This window comes from Myzus persicae, unplaced genomic scaffold, assembly GCF_001856785.1.
Source record: "Myzus persicae strain clone G006 unplaced genomic scaffold, MPER_G0061.0, whole genome shotgun sequence".
NCBI classification, from domain to species: Eukaryota; Metazoa; Arthropoda; class Insecta; order Hemiptera; family Aphididae; genus Myzus; species Myzus persicae.
The window spans coordinates 126,527-146,699 of NW_019103785.1; the positions used below are offsets into that span (position 1 = coordinate 126,527).

Genomic DNA, 20,173 nt, shown 5'->3' on the forward strand with positions numbered 1-20,173 from the left:
AAACTATACAATGAGGGTAAAACGAAAATTAAAACTAAAGAACGCACTTTGAACATTTTGAAACTCTCAACTTGTAAAGCAGCCAGCAGGAATATACAATTGAAAAACGTGACAATAAATGACTAAGACGAACAGTAAACAACAAAAATTACGATCAACTAATGACACATTTTGAATATCTAGTTACCTTATAATCAATTATCATGTTGATTCATATTGATCAATATTTTGAAACGAAAGCCGAATTATGATAACCATCCCTCGAGATAAAGTAACATCATGATAGTTTTCAAAACTCACGCCCCTGCAGGGTATTATCACGAAATAAATGAAGTTTCATATTTTATTCTATGGTATTATTATTACCTTATACTATTATTGTTATCACTATTGTTATAAATACTACCAATCGCTATTATTACTATGGTCATATTAGTATTATTGTGTACATGTCATCATCGTTGATCGGCATCATTATACTCTTGTGTTATTGACTATTGTTATTATTTAGGTGCGGAAATCGAGGATTATTTATTGAGCTATTGAAATAAGTCACGTGTTCGTGCATTTACTGTAGTATATAATATGTATTATTATTTATTTCAAACTTAGATCCGACCAGACTTTAATGGCAACGGTAGGTATTATACGTATGTTTTTAATACGTCTGAGCAGAGATACCGTTTCTGCCCGAAGACAATAAGTTGACCTATAAGTCGCGTCGTCAGAGGTACTTATCTCAATTATAACAACCATCGTCCGCCCGAAACACAATAATTGACATGGTCGTGACCGTTGTAAGTACATATCTCGCTCGGTTGTTTTCACGTAACGACTATTATTGTCGTATTATGTAAGTATATTATATGTATATATAATATAAATATATATATATGTATATATATACGAACATTATATCATATATTATATATATATATACATAAATACTAATGTCAAACGGTCTCTCAGCCATCGACTGTACGTTATTTTGTGTCCTTTACTTTTTCGAGTGTAATTGCGTGAGCGGAATTGTTTAACGTCAGTAGGATAATATTTAGTCCTAATTATACAAACTAAACGGCGTACACAAGTCGAATTGACGACTTTAATTTCCAGCGACCGGACGGAGTAATTGATGCTCTGCGGTTTTCGAAAACGAAAACAACTCGATTATAATAAACATTTATGTATAATGATGGTATTATCTTTGGAACACTAGTCTCGACGATACCGGCATAGTACAGCGATTGTCGTTATCATACGATACAACGTTCACTTCAAAATAATCGCGAAACGACAACAGAACTATCTATTTTAATATTGTTACCTAAAGCATTGTCGTTGCACGCCGATTTTCATAAGTACTGCTAATCTTACCGTGTGACATACTTCTTTTACTCGGGCGGCATCGGCATGATATTGTCATCGTATTCCGTTCGCCGGGATCAGTCCACTAGCGATCTATGACCTCCCAAAAGCACCACATCGCCGCAGTACCGAGGGCTTCTGAAGGGGAGGCTTCCTCCCAAGCAAATATTTCTAAAAATTGTATACTGTAAAATATTTAAAATTTAAAAAATTTTTAAAAAAAACCTATTATAATATCGAAATTCTTCTGAAAATTATGAATTAGGCCTCCCAACCATGTCTCTGGAGTTGCCAATAGTCAGTTTGTGTGCGTGTGCGTGTGTGTGTGTGTGTGTGTGTGTGTGTGTGTGTGTGTGTGTGTGTGTGTNGTGTGTGTGTGTGTGTGTGTGTGTGTGTGTGTGTGTGTGTGTGTGTGTGTGTGTGTGTGTGTGTATTTCACCATCCGATAGATCAGGTGTAATATGATGTTAGGGTATTTTGGTAATAGGGATCATTTGATTTCCATTTTCCGACTATAATAAGACTTGGTTTACATTCATCTAAATCAATCGATATGATAAAACAGTTTATCAATAACAAAAAAAAAATTTTAATAATATTGTACACTAGAATGCTAGTCCGAAAACAATAACGGTGTGAGTTTATCATCTCATTATTATGCCCTTTAATATTAGGTACAGCAGGTTTGATAATAATAATACTATCACAATACCCAAAACGGCTGTGCATTCTGTCGAGCATAAAACGCGTGTAACACAATTTTCGTAAAATATATTAAATACCTATCTTTATAAATTTAAACATAATCGCATACTTGCTGTAGTACCTATACTCACGCTTTGCGTGAATTGTTATCAATAAAACATTTCTCTGGCGGTGACGTCGCATCAGTGTAATCTTCATGTCTACGATTATTCTACACTCCCGTGGCTGAAAATATTTCACTTGATTTGTCGACATTCAAGGATTATAATATTATATAGTGACGCCTCCGCCGAGGTCGTGGTCCGGGTTCGGTGTCGACTAGAGAAATAAATAATCATCAAGGGATGGCAACGCTGTTCGCTCGGAAAATAAGTAGGTCTTAATGTGAATTTAGTTCAGCGTGAAATCTTTTGTGATAGGTGGGTACGTGTTTACCGTGCAGAAAGGAAGACGGCAACTGAGAGGTAATGATAAAGCGAGGAATCCGTGCGCGTTCGACGACGACGGGGTATACGTGCACCAATCTGATTTTAATCGTTTTCCACCCTACGCCACCGAAGCATCAGTACACGATATTCGAGTATATTATTAGGTTTAAAATATATAAGAATACAAAAATCTGTGAATGTTGAACTTGGACTCGGCGACGACTGTCGGGTTCGTATAATATATTGTTTTAACAGCCGTAGAATAATAAAGGTAATTTGCTATATTACCTTATATACACGAAACTACAATAATAATAATATTCTACCCAAATAATTGGGTAGTCGAGATAACACAATTTCGATTAGCCAAAAGCCCAAAAATCATAGCTAGTCGTGATAATCAATTAATGCCTATAAGTATACTAGGGAGTATACAAGTATAGTTGAACCAAAATATATTATAATATAATAATATTATAGAAAATATGGATTTGTCGTTATGAATTTAATTAATAGTTGTAGTAATGATCAGACGTAATCGGTTTTCTGAGACACATAAAACAGTTCACCATTGCAGCCCCGATTATGTGCCAGACATTAAATGGTGGTTTAAAGCCATTCCTATTTTTGACTAAAAATAGTTTTAACACCAACTCGAATTAAACATTTTGGTTTTTTGGCCGAAACAATGTCATTGCAATGGACTTACGATGCTCTGTTGATTCGGAAACTGAAAATTTATAGAGTCTGCATAATATTGTCCATACAGTGACATCTATATTAAATCTATAAATGTAAATTATGTGTAAAATGACGTATTCATAAAGGTGCAAAATACAATATGTCCTATGTTTTTGTTTAATATAACAATTTATTTAAGATGACAACGTGATATAATTGCGTTTACAAAAGTTAAAATATAATACGTAGGTAATTTATTTGAAAACAATTATAATACAATTGAAAATTTGTCTCATATCATGTTGGTACGCCAATACGCTACACCCACAACGAATCGGTTAGGGTACGCAGCCGTTTCGGCCGTTCTTTGTCTGCTGCATCCCCAGCACACTATTAACTATTTTTCAAAAGCCACTCGTCGGACTACCGCCGATCGGTTAAATCGATCATGAACTATTATGGATCAATAAAGTGCGATACTTGTACATAATAACATTATTGTACACACCGAAATACTCGATATAATATCATCGTAACATTTAGTTGCACTCTACACACACACACACACACAAACACACACACAAACACACTCACACATTATCATTATTATATTACACTGTTACGAAGGCCAATGACCATCATTATTAAACGGACAAAATATATTATTTACGCGGAGTGCATGTGCTAGTGCGTATGTAAATCGGACGATCCGTTTGATTAAAACGTTGGGCGCTGCAATCGTTTCCGGCGGCGGGCGAATAATACCGACACACACGCGTAGCTCGCGCTGTAGAGCATTTCGGCCGAACGCGGAGTGGGCGTGTTGGCGCGCTTGTTTGTGGGTTGGGTGGGAAAGATTTATCGCGTCGGCCCCGGCCACCCCCTCGCGCGTTCCGGTCCAAAACCACTGCCGCCACCGCCGCCGGTCGGGTTTCGCTTCAAAAACCGTTCGACTTACCTGTCGTATTTTGGCAAAAACAAGACCCGCGCACATAAATCATCGGCGGTGGCGGTGGCGGTCGGTCGTTATGATATTATTATATTATTAGCCGCAAATCCGTGACTGCGAATATTTACTGGAAAAAAAAAAAAATGTACACAGGTACCTATATAATACACCCGACCACTTTTACGAGGAAAAAAGTGATTCGTAAAAAATAAAATGAATAAAAAATACAAAACCACGCACGTATGATTAATATTTTGGTAATTTGTATTATAATATACTATATGCTAACCATTTGAACGGCAATTCACGGATTTATTCACCATTATTCATCATTTATTCACCATCAATTTCAATTTTTTAATTTTTCCATTCTTTACAATACAATACATAATAATTTAACTATCGTTGTTGAGATTGTTCATTGTTTAAGTTTCGCTTACACTTACTAATCGAAGTATATATCTTTATTCAATTTCGTTGACGAAATATTGTAATAAACTGTGGAGCATTCAAAGGTGTAAGTGATTTGAATTAATATTATAATATGTAATAATACGAAGGTTTGCCTTTCATTATCAACGGTGTAATATGACATTTGTGTCATATACTATTGTTCAATTATAATAAATACTATAATTATTCATTCAACACTGCACCCAGCAAGCACACATATCTACAAGTAATTAATTGTATCTTTTCCAATATTATAATGTATATACTATTATAATACTATAATATGATTGAAGACTTTGTTCAAAGAACACGGAAATTATTTAGTTTTACACCTTTAAAAGTATCTCGTGCAACTAGTCATTTCTTTGGAACAGAATATAGAATTCAATAACCAAGTTAACTCGTCTAGCAACTAATATAATATGTTTTTAATAAACTATTCATCATAATTTTTCGGATGAGTATATTATATTATTAAATTGATATTAATAAAATTAATATTATAGGTAATAATTATTGTTATTGTATTACATTTTTCAATTTTTGTATGTATTTATTTTTTTAGACTCAAAGTGGTTTGTATAATTTTACAAAATGTGTATATAATTTAATTATATTATGTCATATAATGGTTTGGAAATTATTACCCTGATTTTACTGTAAAAATTCCAAAATTGCACAAACAACTTTTTCATTTAAATTAAAAAATATGAATTGAGAAACTGTTGCTAATATATTTATTTTTATTCCAAAACAACTATTAGCAAAATATGCAAAAAAAAAGTATACGTATTAAATGTGCGTGTTTAATTAAATTATTGAAAAACTCATCAATACATAAAATGTAATATAAGTTTCTTTTTTTTTTTTACCCAATAAATTATATTATCAATTATTTATATATTTTTATCCAAGAAATTGTCTCCGTACCTTAAAAATTGTTGTACTGAACAAATAATTAAGTTACTTCATCAGGTTTTCAACGATCTAAAATCTAAAAAAAGCGAGTTATAGGAGAACTGCAATTGACATCAATAGACATAAATCAGATGAAGCATATTTTAAATAAATTACTTCCTGAAATCTATCTCATTGTTATCAATCTGTGGTCGAACTTCTATTGCTCAATCATTGATATTTATTGAATTACTTGAAAACCATTTTTTTTGTTATGAACTTTCAAAACTTTTGATTAATATTATTTGACCCATGTTTAATAACTAATATGTCTTGATACCGTATATATTATATATATACATATTATATCCTAATCGTTCATATTTATTAATGTTAGTGGTATTTATTTTAACACGGCGATCTGTATAGGCAAAATAGCACCATTTGTACATGGTTGTTGCGTTTTTTGTTACATTGAAAATAATATTATAATTTAAAACAAAATATATTGTTGTGTAATGTTAGAATATTTCAATAAAGATTAGCGATATAGCACTATCAATGCAAAGTTTTATGTATTTGATTTTAGAGAACACTTACAGTAATTGTGATCGTAAGAAGAATATTGAAAATCAACATATTTAGAATTATAATTATTGCCCGAAGTTTATTCATTAATACCCATCGTTATTCTGTAGAAAATAATATAAAACAGTTTATATTTTTATATAACAACTATTCATTGGTTTGAATAAAAACAAATTATGTAAGCTGAATGAGATAAATTAATTTGTATTTGTTCATAAAATAATAGTTTATAAACTTTAAGTTGTATAATATAATATTACATGCAGCTCGGACCATCCCTCCGGCGTATTTATTGCTTTCCACTGGGAGTTAACTCTAATTAAATCTTTCTTTCGTATACCTTAAAATCGATAAGTTTTAATATTAAATTTTATTTCTATAACTCTAACAGTGTGTTGTTGAGTAAATTTAGTTCAAAATTATTCTGCAAAATGATAGGTAAAAAAAAATTACTTATCATATTATACAGCAATTACGTTGGTTAATTTAATAAATGTTAATGGTATACAATTATTTCCATGAATACGACGTTTATTTATATGCCAATACGCTCCTGTAGAAACCTGATCAATTAAATTATTGTGTTCCTCATGAAACATACTTACTATTTAATTGTACGTGTTATAATTTATTATTATACTTTATCATATTATTATCATTACACAGTTAGTTAAGCTGGATAATTAGGTATTAATAATGTTTCAAAAAAAAAAAACATATATCTTGATCTTTGATATTGTATCTTAGCATATTTTTTACTTTTGTTTATACTCTGTATAATATTCTATAAAATATTATCAAATTATATTGATGTATTATAATACTACCATAAAATATACTATTGAACTAAATTTAAAGGAAGAACAAAAGGTACTGTTCATTTATTTTAAACATAACAATTTACATGATAGATTTATATCTAGTGCCCCATAATATATACTACAAGAATTATATAAAGTATGTTTTATTCTCTACACAAAAGTACTTTGAAATACATAATAATAATGATCATTCTTCACCTAAATAGACGTAGACAATGACATAAGGTGAACGGTCTTCTCGTTCAGTTGTAAAACGATTTCATTTTGTGCGAATGTAAAATGGCGTATTATAATATAATGGATGCATATATTTATATTTGTTGAACACAAAGTTCACAGGATAACAATAATAATGTATTGAAAAGAATGAAATTTGCTAGTCCAGGAGTGCATCGTGTCTGATCATCGCACAGCGTTTAGAGATTTGTTACGACGGAAAAAGTATTTTTACACGGAAATATTATAAAATAAAATATTTAAAAATACTTTACTTGAAAATGGATGAAAAATGTAATAAATCAATTTCACTCTCGTGGGGTGGGATATTATACGAATATAAATCTATTGTTTAATGACTATTATAAAATACAATTTACCGTCAATCGATATTGTTAAATTAAAATCATCGTGAAAATAGATATTGATTAGCAGATAGGTTGACAATTGTTACTGTACAAATTATGATATTTTTTAATGAAACAAAAAATAAATGTATTTTATTTTTATTAAATTGTACTTTACTTTATTATAAAATCATATTCCATTAAAATTTGCAAAAAGCGGATGAGACAGTGACACTTTAATCGAAAACCGTTATGTCATATAGCAGTGAAAATTTTGTAGAAAGACCGGAAAAATCATTAGCGATGTGTGTAGTACAAAAACAATGAGGAGTCTGAGTTCATATCGTTAATATTGAAAAAGTTGTATACATAGATCATAATAATTACGTTAGGAACTGATATTCCTGAAATTGAAACGAACTGCACCACCAACGAGATGATTTGAATCTGATGGGAATCGTCAGAATTAGGCACATGCTAAATCCTTGAAACAGTAGTTCTGATTTTTTTATGAATAACTGATCTAGTATTATTAATCTTAAAAGTGTTTGTCTTCCTCATTAAGAAATATAACTCTCGAAAAGTTAAATTCCTTAATAGTTCACATCAAACAAATAATTCAGTGTATGTATAATATAACTTACTGCTTTTCGCTGTGTTCATCGACAATCCAGCGATGTGAGAAAAACGTATTTTGTCCTACAGAGAAAATATGAGGGGTCACTCAGTTCAAATTTAAGAATATCGCTAATTTAAATTCAACAATAAACGACATCAAAATTAATTTATAACAATTGAAAGAAAAACCTTTAAGAAAAACAATTCATCGATAATTTAAGAAGGATTACGCCCTGTTTTCAACTTAAAGTCGAACTGAGGTATTTTTATTTTATTTAATAACTATTATTGACTATATCTTAATTGATTAGTTTACTTTAAAAAAAATCTAAATGGGCCTGGTGCGAAATTTTGGTCAAGCATCACTCGACGTCGTTGGATCCCGGATAGGTGAACACAAAGGTTTTTTTCCAATGGGCCATGTCGCCAAAGGCACAACAACAAAAAAAAATTTAAATATTATAATTTACAGGTACTTGTGTTTATTAATCTTCCAAACATTACGTTATAATATAAATGAGTGTATGCTCTATGCAAAATTACCATTTTAGATAGTTTTTTGCCCTATCCATTGAACACAATCTGTTGACATCGATAAATTACATAAGTAATAGCAATATGTAGTGCTCTAACATTCAAGTATATACTAGAGTCTAGTAACTATACCATGCTATAAGCTATGAAGTAAGAATTAGATCACAGATTGAGTTCTTGTATATATTGTGTACATAAACAATGTAGTTCACGATAATATAACAATATGTTTTATTATTTTTCGACTGTATTAAAATTATATTTTTTTCTACCACATAATAATTATAATTATAATGATGAAAAAAACATGGGATTACTGTTCACCTGTAAATACTAGATAGCCTTGGATTCTTATCGTTTTAATAAAATAAAACCACATTAGCCATTTGATTGTATAGGACATAATTACATCCGTTTGGTATTTTGTTGGTTTTTAATTCAATAATATTATTACCAACATCGACAACTACATAATAAATGTGTACACTCCGATCAAAGGCGAGTTCACTTGTGACTACAATGATCATATGAATGTCAGTTTGGGACTTGATAAAATAAAATCAAACGTTATGTATAAAAAAGTTGACGTTTTCAGTTGATTGTATTTTGGAGTGTAAAAAGAAAATAGCTACTCATAATAATGATCGTTATTCTGTAGAAGTCTAGACCACGAACTACGGTAAAAACGTATTATGTGCTTAAACAACACACATACACATTACACACACACACACACACACACACACACACACACACACACACACACACACACACACACACATATAGACATACCGAATACGCGTGAAGTAAAAACATTTCTACGTTTGGTTTATTACGTTTAGAAAGATTTATTATGTATAGGTACGCAATAAAATTATAAAAATGCACACCACTACAAACAACCGGAACTCGTATATTTTACTCGAATTCCGCCGAGCGGTGAAACCAAGTGGCCAAACAATTCTTTGCCACTTCTCAGTATTACTATCATTATTATTATTATATCATCATCATTATTATCATACGCTCTTGCCGAGGTCTCGAAAAGTTTTCCATATTTTATGAAAACGAAAAACGTATATTACTGTGGCTGTACACTTATGTTGTACGCTTGTTTTATTGCGCAGCACGCGTCAAAAGAGAATTACTTTTAGTGCAATAACAGAACATGCAACAAGTCGAGCGCGATAATTCATAACATCATTATAATATGCATCACGGTATTTAAATACGTACCAACACGCATTTAAGCTTGTAGTAATATTATTATACTCGGAAATAAAAGATTAGATAGGGTTGAACTCAAAGTCCCGGTCTCGGATTGATCTTTCGGAATCGGTGTCGATATCACTGCACGCGCCACACTGAACTATGGCCTCTGTAACTATATATAGGTCATCGAGAAATTAATAAATCTAGCAAATTGTCCATGCGAAGTGCACATAACATTCTATATACGTATATATAGTTCTCATTCAGACTGTGGTCGGCGAACGTCTGCACCTTGTGTCTTTGATACGTCTCGGGCAATAATACTTTCTATAACTTATGATTTCGAACACTATTAGATTTGATTCCGAGAGACACAGTCCCTGGTTTCCGCGTGCTTGCGCGACTGAACTGAAAACGATCGATGTGACGGTTATGAGAGAGGATGAACAATATAATATAACATAATATACGGTACATCGTATACATGTACTATATATGTGTGTATTTATAAAACGGCCAAAAACAATAGATTCGTCGTGATCAGATTTCCCGGCGTGAGCAGAGTATTTGACGAACAAATCGCAGAATCGTAAATACTCGACTTCGTACACGAACCACATCAAATCATACGTGCTACCTATATTAAAATATAACACGCGACCTAATTAGGTGCATATATACCATATTTTATTGTATGTTATATTATGCGATGTATGCGAGCACTCTCGGGATTTTATATCGATCGGTGTATACATCAAAGACTTGCACAGGTCTGATTCGTTATTTATATACCTGTGTCATGCATTTATATCTCCTAAAATTTGATACTAAAATGACGATAATTTGTCACTGTGATTGTTGTCTAATCAGTTGATTGTATATATTGTATGGCGTGGAAATTGCCGTGTGATGTAGGCCAAAAATAGCTGCGTAACGGTTAAAAAGAAATAAAATAACAAAAGTAATAACAGTTATAAACCTACCGATTCAGCTGAAAAAATTACAAATGTTAATATTACCTATAAACCACTAATTACCTGAAATTGTTTAAAAAACAATACCTACATATTACTGTTAATATTAACTACTTCCATATGTATATATGTATATTTTTTTTTTCGTTTCAAGTTTAATAAATTAACTATTAATATAATGTTATGGTAATAAAATAGGTTCGATTTGGTTGTCGTTTCAGATCTCCGAAGAGGTACTGTAACGTGAAACATCTGTAGAGTGCATAAATGTGAGAATAAATTAAGGGAACTGGTCCTATCTTCGGAGAAATGCGGCCGTATACCTACACAGTCGCAGTGGACTCGTGGAGCTCGAGGACATTGTTGCTGGTCGTCGCAGTGGTCGCCGTCAGCAGTTTTGGTGAGACCAAAATAACTTAATATTCATTAATAATTAATAATTATCTACATTGTACATGAAATAACAATAATTATTCATGACAGCCATGTAACCTGAGAGTACGCATTATATAACCCTAAGTACCTCTGATACTTACATATTATAATAATGCTGTGTGTAATTCTGTCATCAGTCAACAAAATCATTAACTTTGTTAACATTAATTTTTGGAAGAAATGTAAATAAGAAAATTTAATTAAATTTAACGGCAGATGTAAATAGCCACTATTGTGTGTGTGCAGGTGCTTCTTAAAAAAAAATGTTCTTAACATTTTTATTCTGAATGCATGATTTTTATAATTTACATTTGTTTAACTATTACAAATCATTTTAATTTCATATTTTAAAGAATTAAGTAATAAATAATTGCTTGATGTATAAAAGAGAATAGTCAAAGAAAAGTTTCAAATTTAGATGGATTTCAATTTTTTTTTGTACAACCAAAATTTGACTGTCTCAGTGGGAGTTTCTCATTAAAAAACAAACGTATATTATACACTGTTATTGTAGGACAATTGATTTTACTATACTATTTTAGTTCAATTGTATTGTTAGAGTATACTAACAATAACCAAAACCGAAACAAACAAAGATGACTGTCAGAGATTAATAAGTCTGACAACGAATGGACGGTCTTTGGTTACTTTTCTTCTGAAACGTGACGGCGATAATGGTCTTAGTCGACCAGGCATGACAGACGACAAGGTGGAGATTTCGATTATTCCTGTATAATATAATAGTTACCCGAGTCCATGGTATAATACATTATTATGACTTATGTGGGACACTATAATATAATATCGATACCTGCTAAGAGTACTAAGGCACCGTTTCGAGTATAATCGAAGATTAATTTTTGGAACCTCAATAATCATTTATCATACTGCCAATCAGTTTATAATAGCCAATGCTAGTACATTAGTAGTACGTATACGTTTGAAGTGTATAAATGATAATTTTAAATTTAAAAAATTTGATCTCAATCTGCAATTACGAGCGTGGTCAAGGTCAAGTGGTTGATGTAAAAGAATGACCGGCACAAACAACACTAAATTAAATAATATATTGTGATTTTATGGATCCACCATGACCTTTTTTATATATAATATTGGCAAGGAGGGCACTATACCTTGCGATTCATCTTAAAAATAATGAAAATATACATCCTCCAATGAGATAAATACAAGTATAGTTTATTGTGCAAATAAAAACTTTGACCAATTGTCGGTTGAAAAAAAATCGAAAGATAATTGGTAAAAAGCATAATATGTCATATTAAAAAAAAAAAAATTAAATTCAAATTTAAACTCAAAAAGGGAGGCGTTGAAATTTAAAAAAATTGTCTTGCTACGTTGTAAAAAAGGGTTAAATAATATTTTAATTATTATTTGAGTATACTCGAAAATAAGTGTAGTATGTGTAGAAAAAAAATCCCGAATAAAATGTACGTCATACTTATAGGTACTTTTGAAATATTTCATGTTGCCTTTATCATTGTTCACACCAGGATATAATGGGTTTTAATTGTTGTGGCTGTCATGGATTTAATCATTTGGCCACTATTATAAAAATTATTGCATGTTGACTTCGGTGCAATCAGACGTGTCCGGGCTCGAGAGTTTATTTTGTTTGGGCTTGGGGATCAGAGAGTTTTAATTAAACCGGCAATGGACCCGGGGGCATCGGTTTCTTTGGGTAATTCTCGGAATAGTAGCCGATGCATGTGGTCGGGGGTTCGCGAGTGTGCATGTGTATAACGATGTGTGGGGGGGGGGGGTAGGGGTGGTAAACACACTTTGAAAAACTTCGTTTCGATAAAATTAATAAAAACCCGGGACGATGGCAGTGGCGGCGTTTGGGTCAGATGCAATAGACTAGCTCAATTACTGGGTCTGCAGGGCTGAGCGTGAATGCGAACGTGTATGGCCACCGCTGCCGCCACCGCTACGTCAGAGACCGATCCCGGAACGTGTCTGGACCTTTTGAACGTGATTCGAGTCCGACGATGAGGACGATGGGATGAAATTAATTTTTTTTTTTTATTACGTCCTAAAATAATACGGACATTAAGTCTGCAAGAGCGGTGGATCACATCCTCTACCATTGCACGAATGACGGACAGATGTGTAAAAGTATAACGCACCCAGTATGTGTTAGGCCGTAAACGAAATGTGGTGAATAGGCGTGCATGTGGTTTCATTTTTATAATAATATTATATTGTATAAATGTAAAAAAAAACATTTTCGTCTCACTTCTGATAAAAAAAAATAGAGAAATTTACCATTAATATTGTTTTAATTATTCAGAACTTAAATATTAAGTAACTTATACTACGTCATTTTATACTCTGTACCTGTTACATTGCGATGCCGACGAAAACGGTTATTTTAAAAATTGTATCAAATGTTTTTACTTTTGCAATACGAATAAATCAAAATTCGTAAATATTGTATTCGTGTAACACGGGTATACAACAGTACAATGTTATGAAAACTGCCGAGTCTTACAGTAATTAGTAGGTAAATAGTTTACCAGTACATATTTTCGAACGGACGTGACGAGAAGTTACACTGTAAACGGTCTCACGACGGGACTGCGTGAAATATGACCACGCTATAGCCACCGTCGGAGGTCAACTGTGCTGCCAATAAGTTGCAAACGAAAAGTCTTAAAACTATGTTAGGTCGGATTAAAACAATAATTATTGTGCACGTATGAAAGGGAGAGGAAGAATAGCTTTACTTATTATTTGTGTTCTTTTCATTTTGGCTTTGACGAAAAGACTTTTGTTTTTTAACAACGTCAACATCGGGCCAGTGTTATCACACACGCACACACGCACACACACACACACACACACACACACACACATACACACACAATATATATATATATATGCAGAAGCACGATTTAGTCTTTCATGTATCGGACGTATATATACCATATGCAAGCACGCAGTCGTTTTTTAGGGTTTTGGACTTGTACGCATATACCTAAGTACGGCAAGTAAAAACAAAAACGCCGCTGCCACCGCTGTCCCTCACGTAATCCTCGAGGGATTTTTTTATCAATCCCCCAAATCTGATCGCCGCCGCCGATTTATAATATCGCCCTATTTCGTACGTGCAACTTCCGCCGATATAATATATTATACTCACGGTTGGTGCGAAACTTTCCGTAGCCGGATTTACCGGGTCGTATACTTACAAAAAAAACAACAATAACAACAACAACAACAACAATGTAACGATACGCTTTGGATTGGAAGCTTTTAGTATACTCACATATCCCGTTGATGGAAAATGGAAAAATTACGTACACGAATCGAGTTGGATGTTTTATACAGGATGATTCACCAAACCTGCTCATCCACTCCTTTTTTCTTCAATAATTTAATGTAACTCATCTATCTGACTTTTGGTGTTTTCAAATTGTTGAGATTTTTTGTACTACTGAACGAGTATAATTTTGAGAAAAAAAGTCAGTTTTTAAAATAACAACCCCTCATTTTTCCACCTTAAATTATTTAGCTGATCATTTTTCTGAAAATTTAGACTTAAAAGAATCAAAATGCTAACTTATAGTTATTGAGCTATTTAAATTTGTGTACACATATAGTTGAAAAGACAAATATACCGATCGAAATAATAGTTTTAAAAGGTGACTTCTCCTTTTTTTTTTTTTTACTTTGTCACGCTCCAGTCGGTTCAATCGCTAATTCAGCGGTCAATATTATGGTCTATCTTTTTTACAATAATAATAATACTGGGGGATGAGGTGACCGAGTGGTCTGACGCGTCCGCTGCGACGCAGCCGGTCGCGGTTCGATCCTCGGCTACCGGGCGGCATTTTTCTCCGGACAAGTCGCGGTGACCGGAGAACAAGTGCTGCCATCCCCCACCCCCGGGGCATGGCAGAAACCTACGGGTGCCCCATTCGAAATTCTGCCAAAAACAAACACACACGTGTTCCCCCCTACCGTCCCAAAATATACAATACAAACAAACCTACAATACAAATCCTACTACAGCTAATGGCCTCAGTTGCCGAAGTTAAGATCAAAAAAAAAAAAAAAAAATAATAATAATAATAATACTAATATGACATATCATTGTTCTTAACTTCGATAACGCGACGACACTACCGTTAACGCTGGTTGTTTAATTTTTTGTAATTTCCCATCCATTGAATAGTGTGACGATTGCAGTAATAGTTTGTACGATCATTTTTTTGTTTTATAATATTGTTCTCCGGCACGATTACAGATCTATATCCAAAAAAAACAATATCTTCTATCCTCGATCGACATTCACGTCGGCATATAAAACGAGTACCCTCGGTTTATATTAATATTTCTGGGTGAACACGCCGTAGTGCTATAAAATTGACGACATGCTAAGCCTCCCCTTTCGTTAGTTTTTATAATAATTATTATTATTTTAAAGCGCCCTCGGTGCACTATACGATGTACACGGTTGTACTTATTATACAAGCACGGAAAGAATTCTAAAACCACTTAATTGACGATAATCCACAACCATCAAATGATAATGATTATAGGTATATAGTATATTGTTGTTGTTATTATTATTATTATTATTATTATTATTATTATTATTATTATTATTATTATTATTATTAGTATAACGATGACTTGCCGCAAATTATAACCGGTGCTATTGTCGCACAGACGATTGACTGCCAACGGACACGATTCTGATTGCCATATAAACGATAAACACGTCTCGTGTGTGTATATACTGTTATTGTCACCGAAACGCCTCCTATTATCTGTTTACGTATAAAATCGTGATAATCAATACCCTACTAGTGAGTATTTGCATATTAAATGCAAAAAAAGCAATTATTACGAATTTTATCACAACGTGACTAATCATACTTAGGACTCAGATTTAAATATCCTAATATCAAAAAAAGGATTTTAAAAGAATGCATTTATTAGTGAAAAAATAAAAAACTTTAAGAAAATGTCCACGAAAAATTCCCCCAAATTATCCCTGGATTTTTCAGAAACCAATATTTTAAATCGTTTTTCTCAATAACCGGATTAACTGTTGTTTACTACAATATGTTTATTTACTACACATTTTTTTTTTTTAAGTAGAGTAGGTTACAGTGTGGGTTAAAAATTATCTAAACAAATTAACAATGCTCCAAAAACGTTTAAAAATGCACTTAAAAATTGAAAACCTCGAAAAATGCTAAAAATGCCGCCCAAAAAAGTTTTTTATTGTGTGTACTTCAATCACATTTGTATCTTGGAAAACAACGAGTAATTTTTTTCTGAAAAAACATGAAAATGCATCGAAGTCCAATTGTAGCTCTAGTCATAATTATATTACAATAAAATTTATTACAACTGTTGCGAATGAGATGTCCGGTCGACTGTGCATATATTTTGTGCACAATAATAATATTATAAACCACTAAGCAATACCAAACGAGTACGCGATTGTGCGTTTAAAAATCGCGCCACTAGTTTAAACGGATTTCCGGACGTAATTTTATTATTATGGCGTTATTGTTTTTCGCCAAACCACTCAGGATGGTAATAATAAATTCGGAATAATATTTTATTACGCATTATTATTATTATTATATATTAAAAGTTTATATTGTACGCTTTGTGGACATCCGTTCGGTCTACATTTTATCGTAACGCTACATTGTATTATCTACCCCAACACGTTTTCAATTCGGCGTAACACTGAAATAACATGTACAACCTATACCTAATAATAATAATCATTATTGGTATAATTTATTGTTATAACTTTGATGTCACCGTCGTCGGTTCCCGGGAGAAATGTACGCAGGTATGTTGTGGTGAGCGCGATAACAACTTTTTCCCGGCACGTTTATATTATTTGTTTTATCATCATCCATGTTCTCTAAACACAATAATTATAATGTAAGTCATTATGCTTATCGTCATTACAATACTTCTCTGTATACCCAAAGGTGATTTGAAGTGTAGGTGCCTATATTATCATATTAAGTCCAATGAACTCAGTTCATGCATCATCATGCGAATGGCGTTGGGACTAATAATCCAAATTTTTCTCGATCATTTGGAAAATAATTTATTGTATATATATTCTAAAAATACAATTTTGTGTCGAACGATAAACGATAAAAAAAAAAGTAACAAATAGTGATATGCATATTTTAACTATCTATAGTTCAAGAACAATAGTCTCAAGTCTTGATATGCCCTCTTGAGTCTTGGAGATATTGTACATTCGATTAGAATATAATTAACTAAATGTGTTAAAAAGTGTTAATTTGTGTGTACAAAACTCGAGCCGATCGAAATTGATCGGAAGATATTACTTGATAAATCTAACCGACGGGAAGGATGCATTATAACGATATATTTGTGGGCAAAGTCCATTCAAACAGAAGTTTTTTACACGCCGCAAAAAGAAGTTCTTCTTCGTATCTACTGTTCGGGAACAAATCCAGAAATTATTTAATAATATATTACGGTTTTTTTTTCTCTCACTACGTGGAAATATAATATATTTGTTCCAAAACTCTGTTTCTAAGTGACCACCTGTAAAACTTGTATTCATACAAATCGATTTTTAAAAGCCGCCTTCGCCGGAGATGTACTATTTTTTTTTTTATTTATTTAACGCGGCAAAATTGGCATGTTCATGAATTTCTTTACACCGGACACTCCCCCGTATTAATTTTCACCGTCTAACTCCACTAAACTGTATTGAATATGGTCTTGGAACTAGCCCAACAACATCGAGGCGGTCTTATTTCGCTGTATATATGATTCTATTACATCGGAAGGATGTGCGGGGGTGCATCGGACGTCAGGTACGCTGGTTTCCGGCCAAAACGGTTAAACCCTAAGACAATTTATTTAAATCCGATTAAATCAATTAACATATTCTTAAGACTAATTTACAACCGTCGACGGTATATTAATCATATAAACATATTATAATATATTCGAAACCGTTTCATTACTGCTGGATGTATACTATTAGAGTACTACATAATACTGATAATACTATAGATTGTGTTTGAATTCAATAAAAACAAATAATCGCGATACTGACGCTGTATCTACGATAGCGGTAGAGTATATTTATATATATTTTTTTATCCTATTTTATCAAAGTCAAATAATATTTCAGACATGAGAAGTCAAAAACACAATTTTTGAAATAGAAATTCCCTCAAGAAGACCGTATAATCCAAATTTATCAACAAGGCGTCATATCGACATTATACCTCATTAATGCGTATTATTTGCATAGGTACCTACTACCTACACCACAAATTGACAGACTTAATATCATTAAGTCCAGAGGTGTGCACCATCGTTTTCCTGAACTTTTGATGGATTTAAGTTTATTGGTACGGAGTACCAGTAGTGTCTCCACCATAAGATGGTTTTATTTTTAATTGATGTAAATATATAATTGGATGATATTTTTCCGGTGGTGTTGTTTGGTGAAGTTTCTGCTTCCAAGAAAGCCTGCTTTTTTGGCCATTTAAATTTACTTTTATCACACTAACATGGTGGGTTTCCATATAAATTCAATGTTTTTTTTTAATGTTGATTAATTCGGCTTGGGTTATTTGATTGATTTCATTGAAATATATATTATATAATTTAATACTTTAATTAAAATTGAATTGACTAAAAAATATCCATCACGTGCCACTTGATTAGTCTGAGATAGTGCATTCATGTAAATGATTTTAAAAAATACGGTTTATTTGGAACAAGCGAATAAATAAGATCTAAATTATTATTTATTCTATTCTGATATATATATATATATATATATATTCATACAACTATATACATATTCATATAACTATATACATGTTCATATAACTATTTACAATTTACATAGGATTTTTTTTTTTGCACACTAAACGTTATTAAATATTTTATTAGACGTGATTCCGTTGTCGTTTTAATAAAAAAATACCATACGGCTAATAATACGCAGAAAAATGATCTCACACATTGTATAAATTCTATAATTTTATAATATTCTGTATAAGAAAATATTATTATGTTTACGACAGCGAAACGAGGAACTCAATAAAAATAAAAACACACTTAAATCGCTGCACCTACACTTAATACTTGTTGATAAACAAAATAAAAATGTGTATTAGCTCGGAAAAATAATACTCGAGCATGACCCAGCTCGAGTCCACATAAATATGTTGTGATTTTCTTATATGGTAAATTATTATAGCATTATAATATTATTAGCACGTGGTATGTTTTAATATAATTCATATTTACAATTTGTATTACAAAATTACATTTTATTAACAAAAACTGTGTATAATAGGTACGTTCCTAAACGTTAAAACACAAAGTTCCATATTAATACGATACAAAATGCTAGTATAGTCGGGATAAGTAAAATAAAAATAATCTACAACTAAGATAAACTATTACAGAACTCAGACGGATTTAGACATGTTTTCGTCACAAATTCCTTAACGTCGCCGGACTTTTCTTACATATTATAAACGCATAAATGGGTGTGTGAGTGTATGTGGGTCTACACGTTTCGTACCACAGAAAAAGTGGCAAAAATTAATAACAATAATAAAAAAAACCACAGAAAATGGCACATTGCTACAGCATAATAGCTAATATTATACAAGAATTCACAACTACAGGCGTGTACATATCATAATTATTTTTTACATAGACACGCGCGCGTGCGTGTGTGTGTGTATGTGAATATGACTTTTCAGAGAGTTTTTATGGTTTATGAACAACGAGAGACAAAAAAAAAAAACTTTTAAATAAACGATGAGCCCGGCTAGGGCTAGTAGCCTTATAGTCGACGGTGATTGCCGGAGATTCAACTTTTTAATCCAAACGCAAACTTTTTTTCGTCAAATTTTATTCATTTACTCGCACG

General features: G+C 32.2%; 1 protein-coding gene across 1 annotated transcript in view; it reads left to right on the forward strand.

Moving 5' to 3' along the window:
* Window positions 1–20,173, forward strand: part of LOC111035303 (lachesin-like) — a 184,961-nt gene that overhangs the window by 57,969 nt on the left and 106,819 nt on the right. Inside the window, exon 2 of the mRNA XM_022316868.1 lies at window positions 11,013–11,191. Within this exon, the coding sequence (XP_022172560.1) occupies window positions 11,101–11,191 (91 nt within the window). The 5' untranslated portion in view covers window positions 11,013–11,100. The remainder of the gene's footprint in view (window positions 1–11,012; window positions 11,192–20,173) is intronic.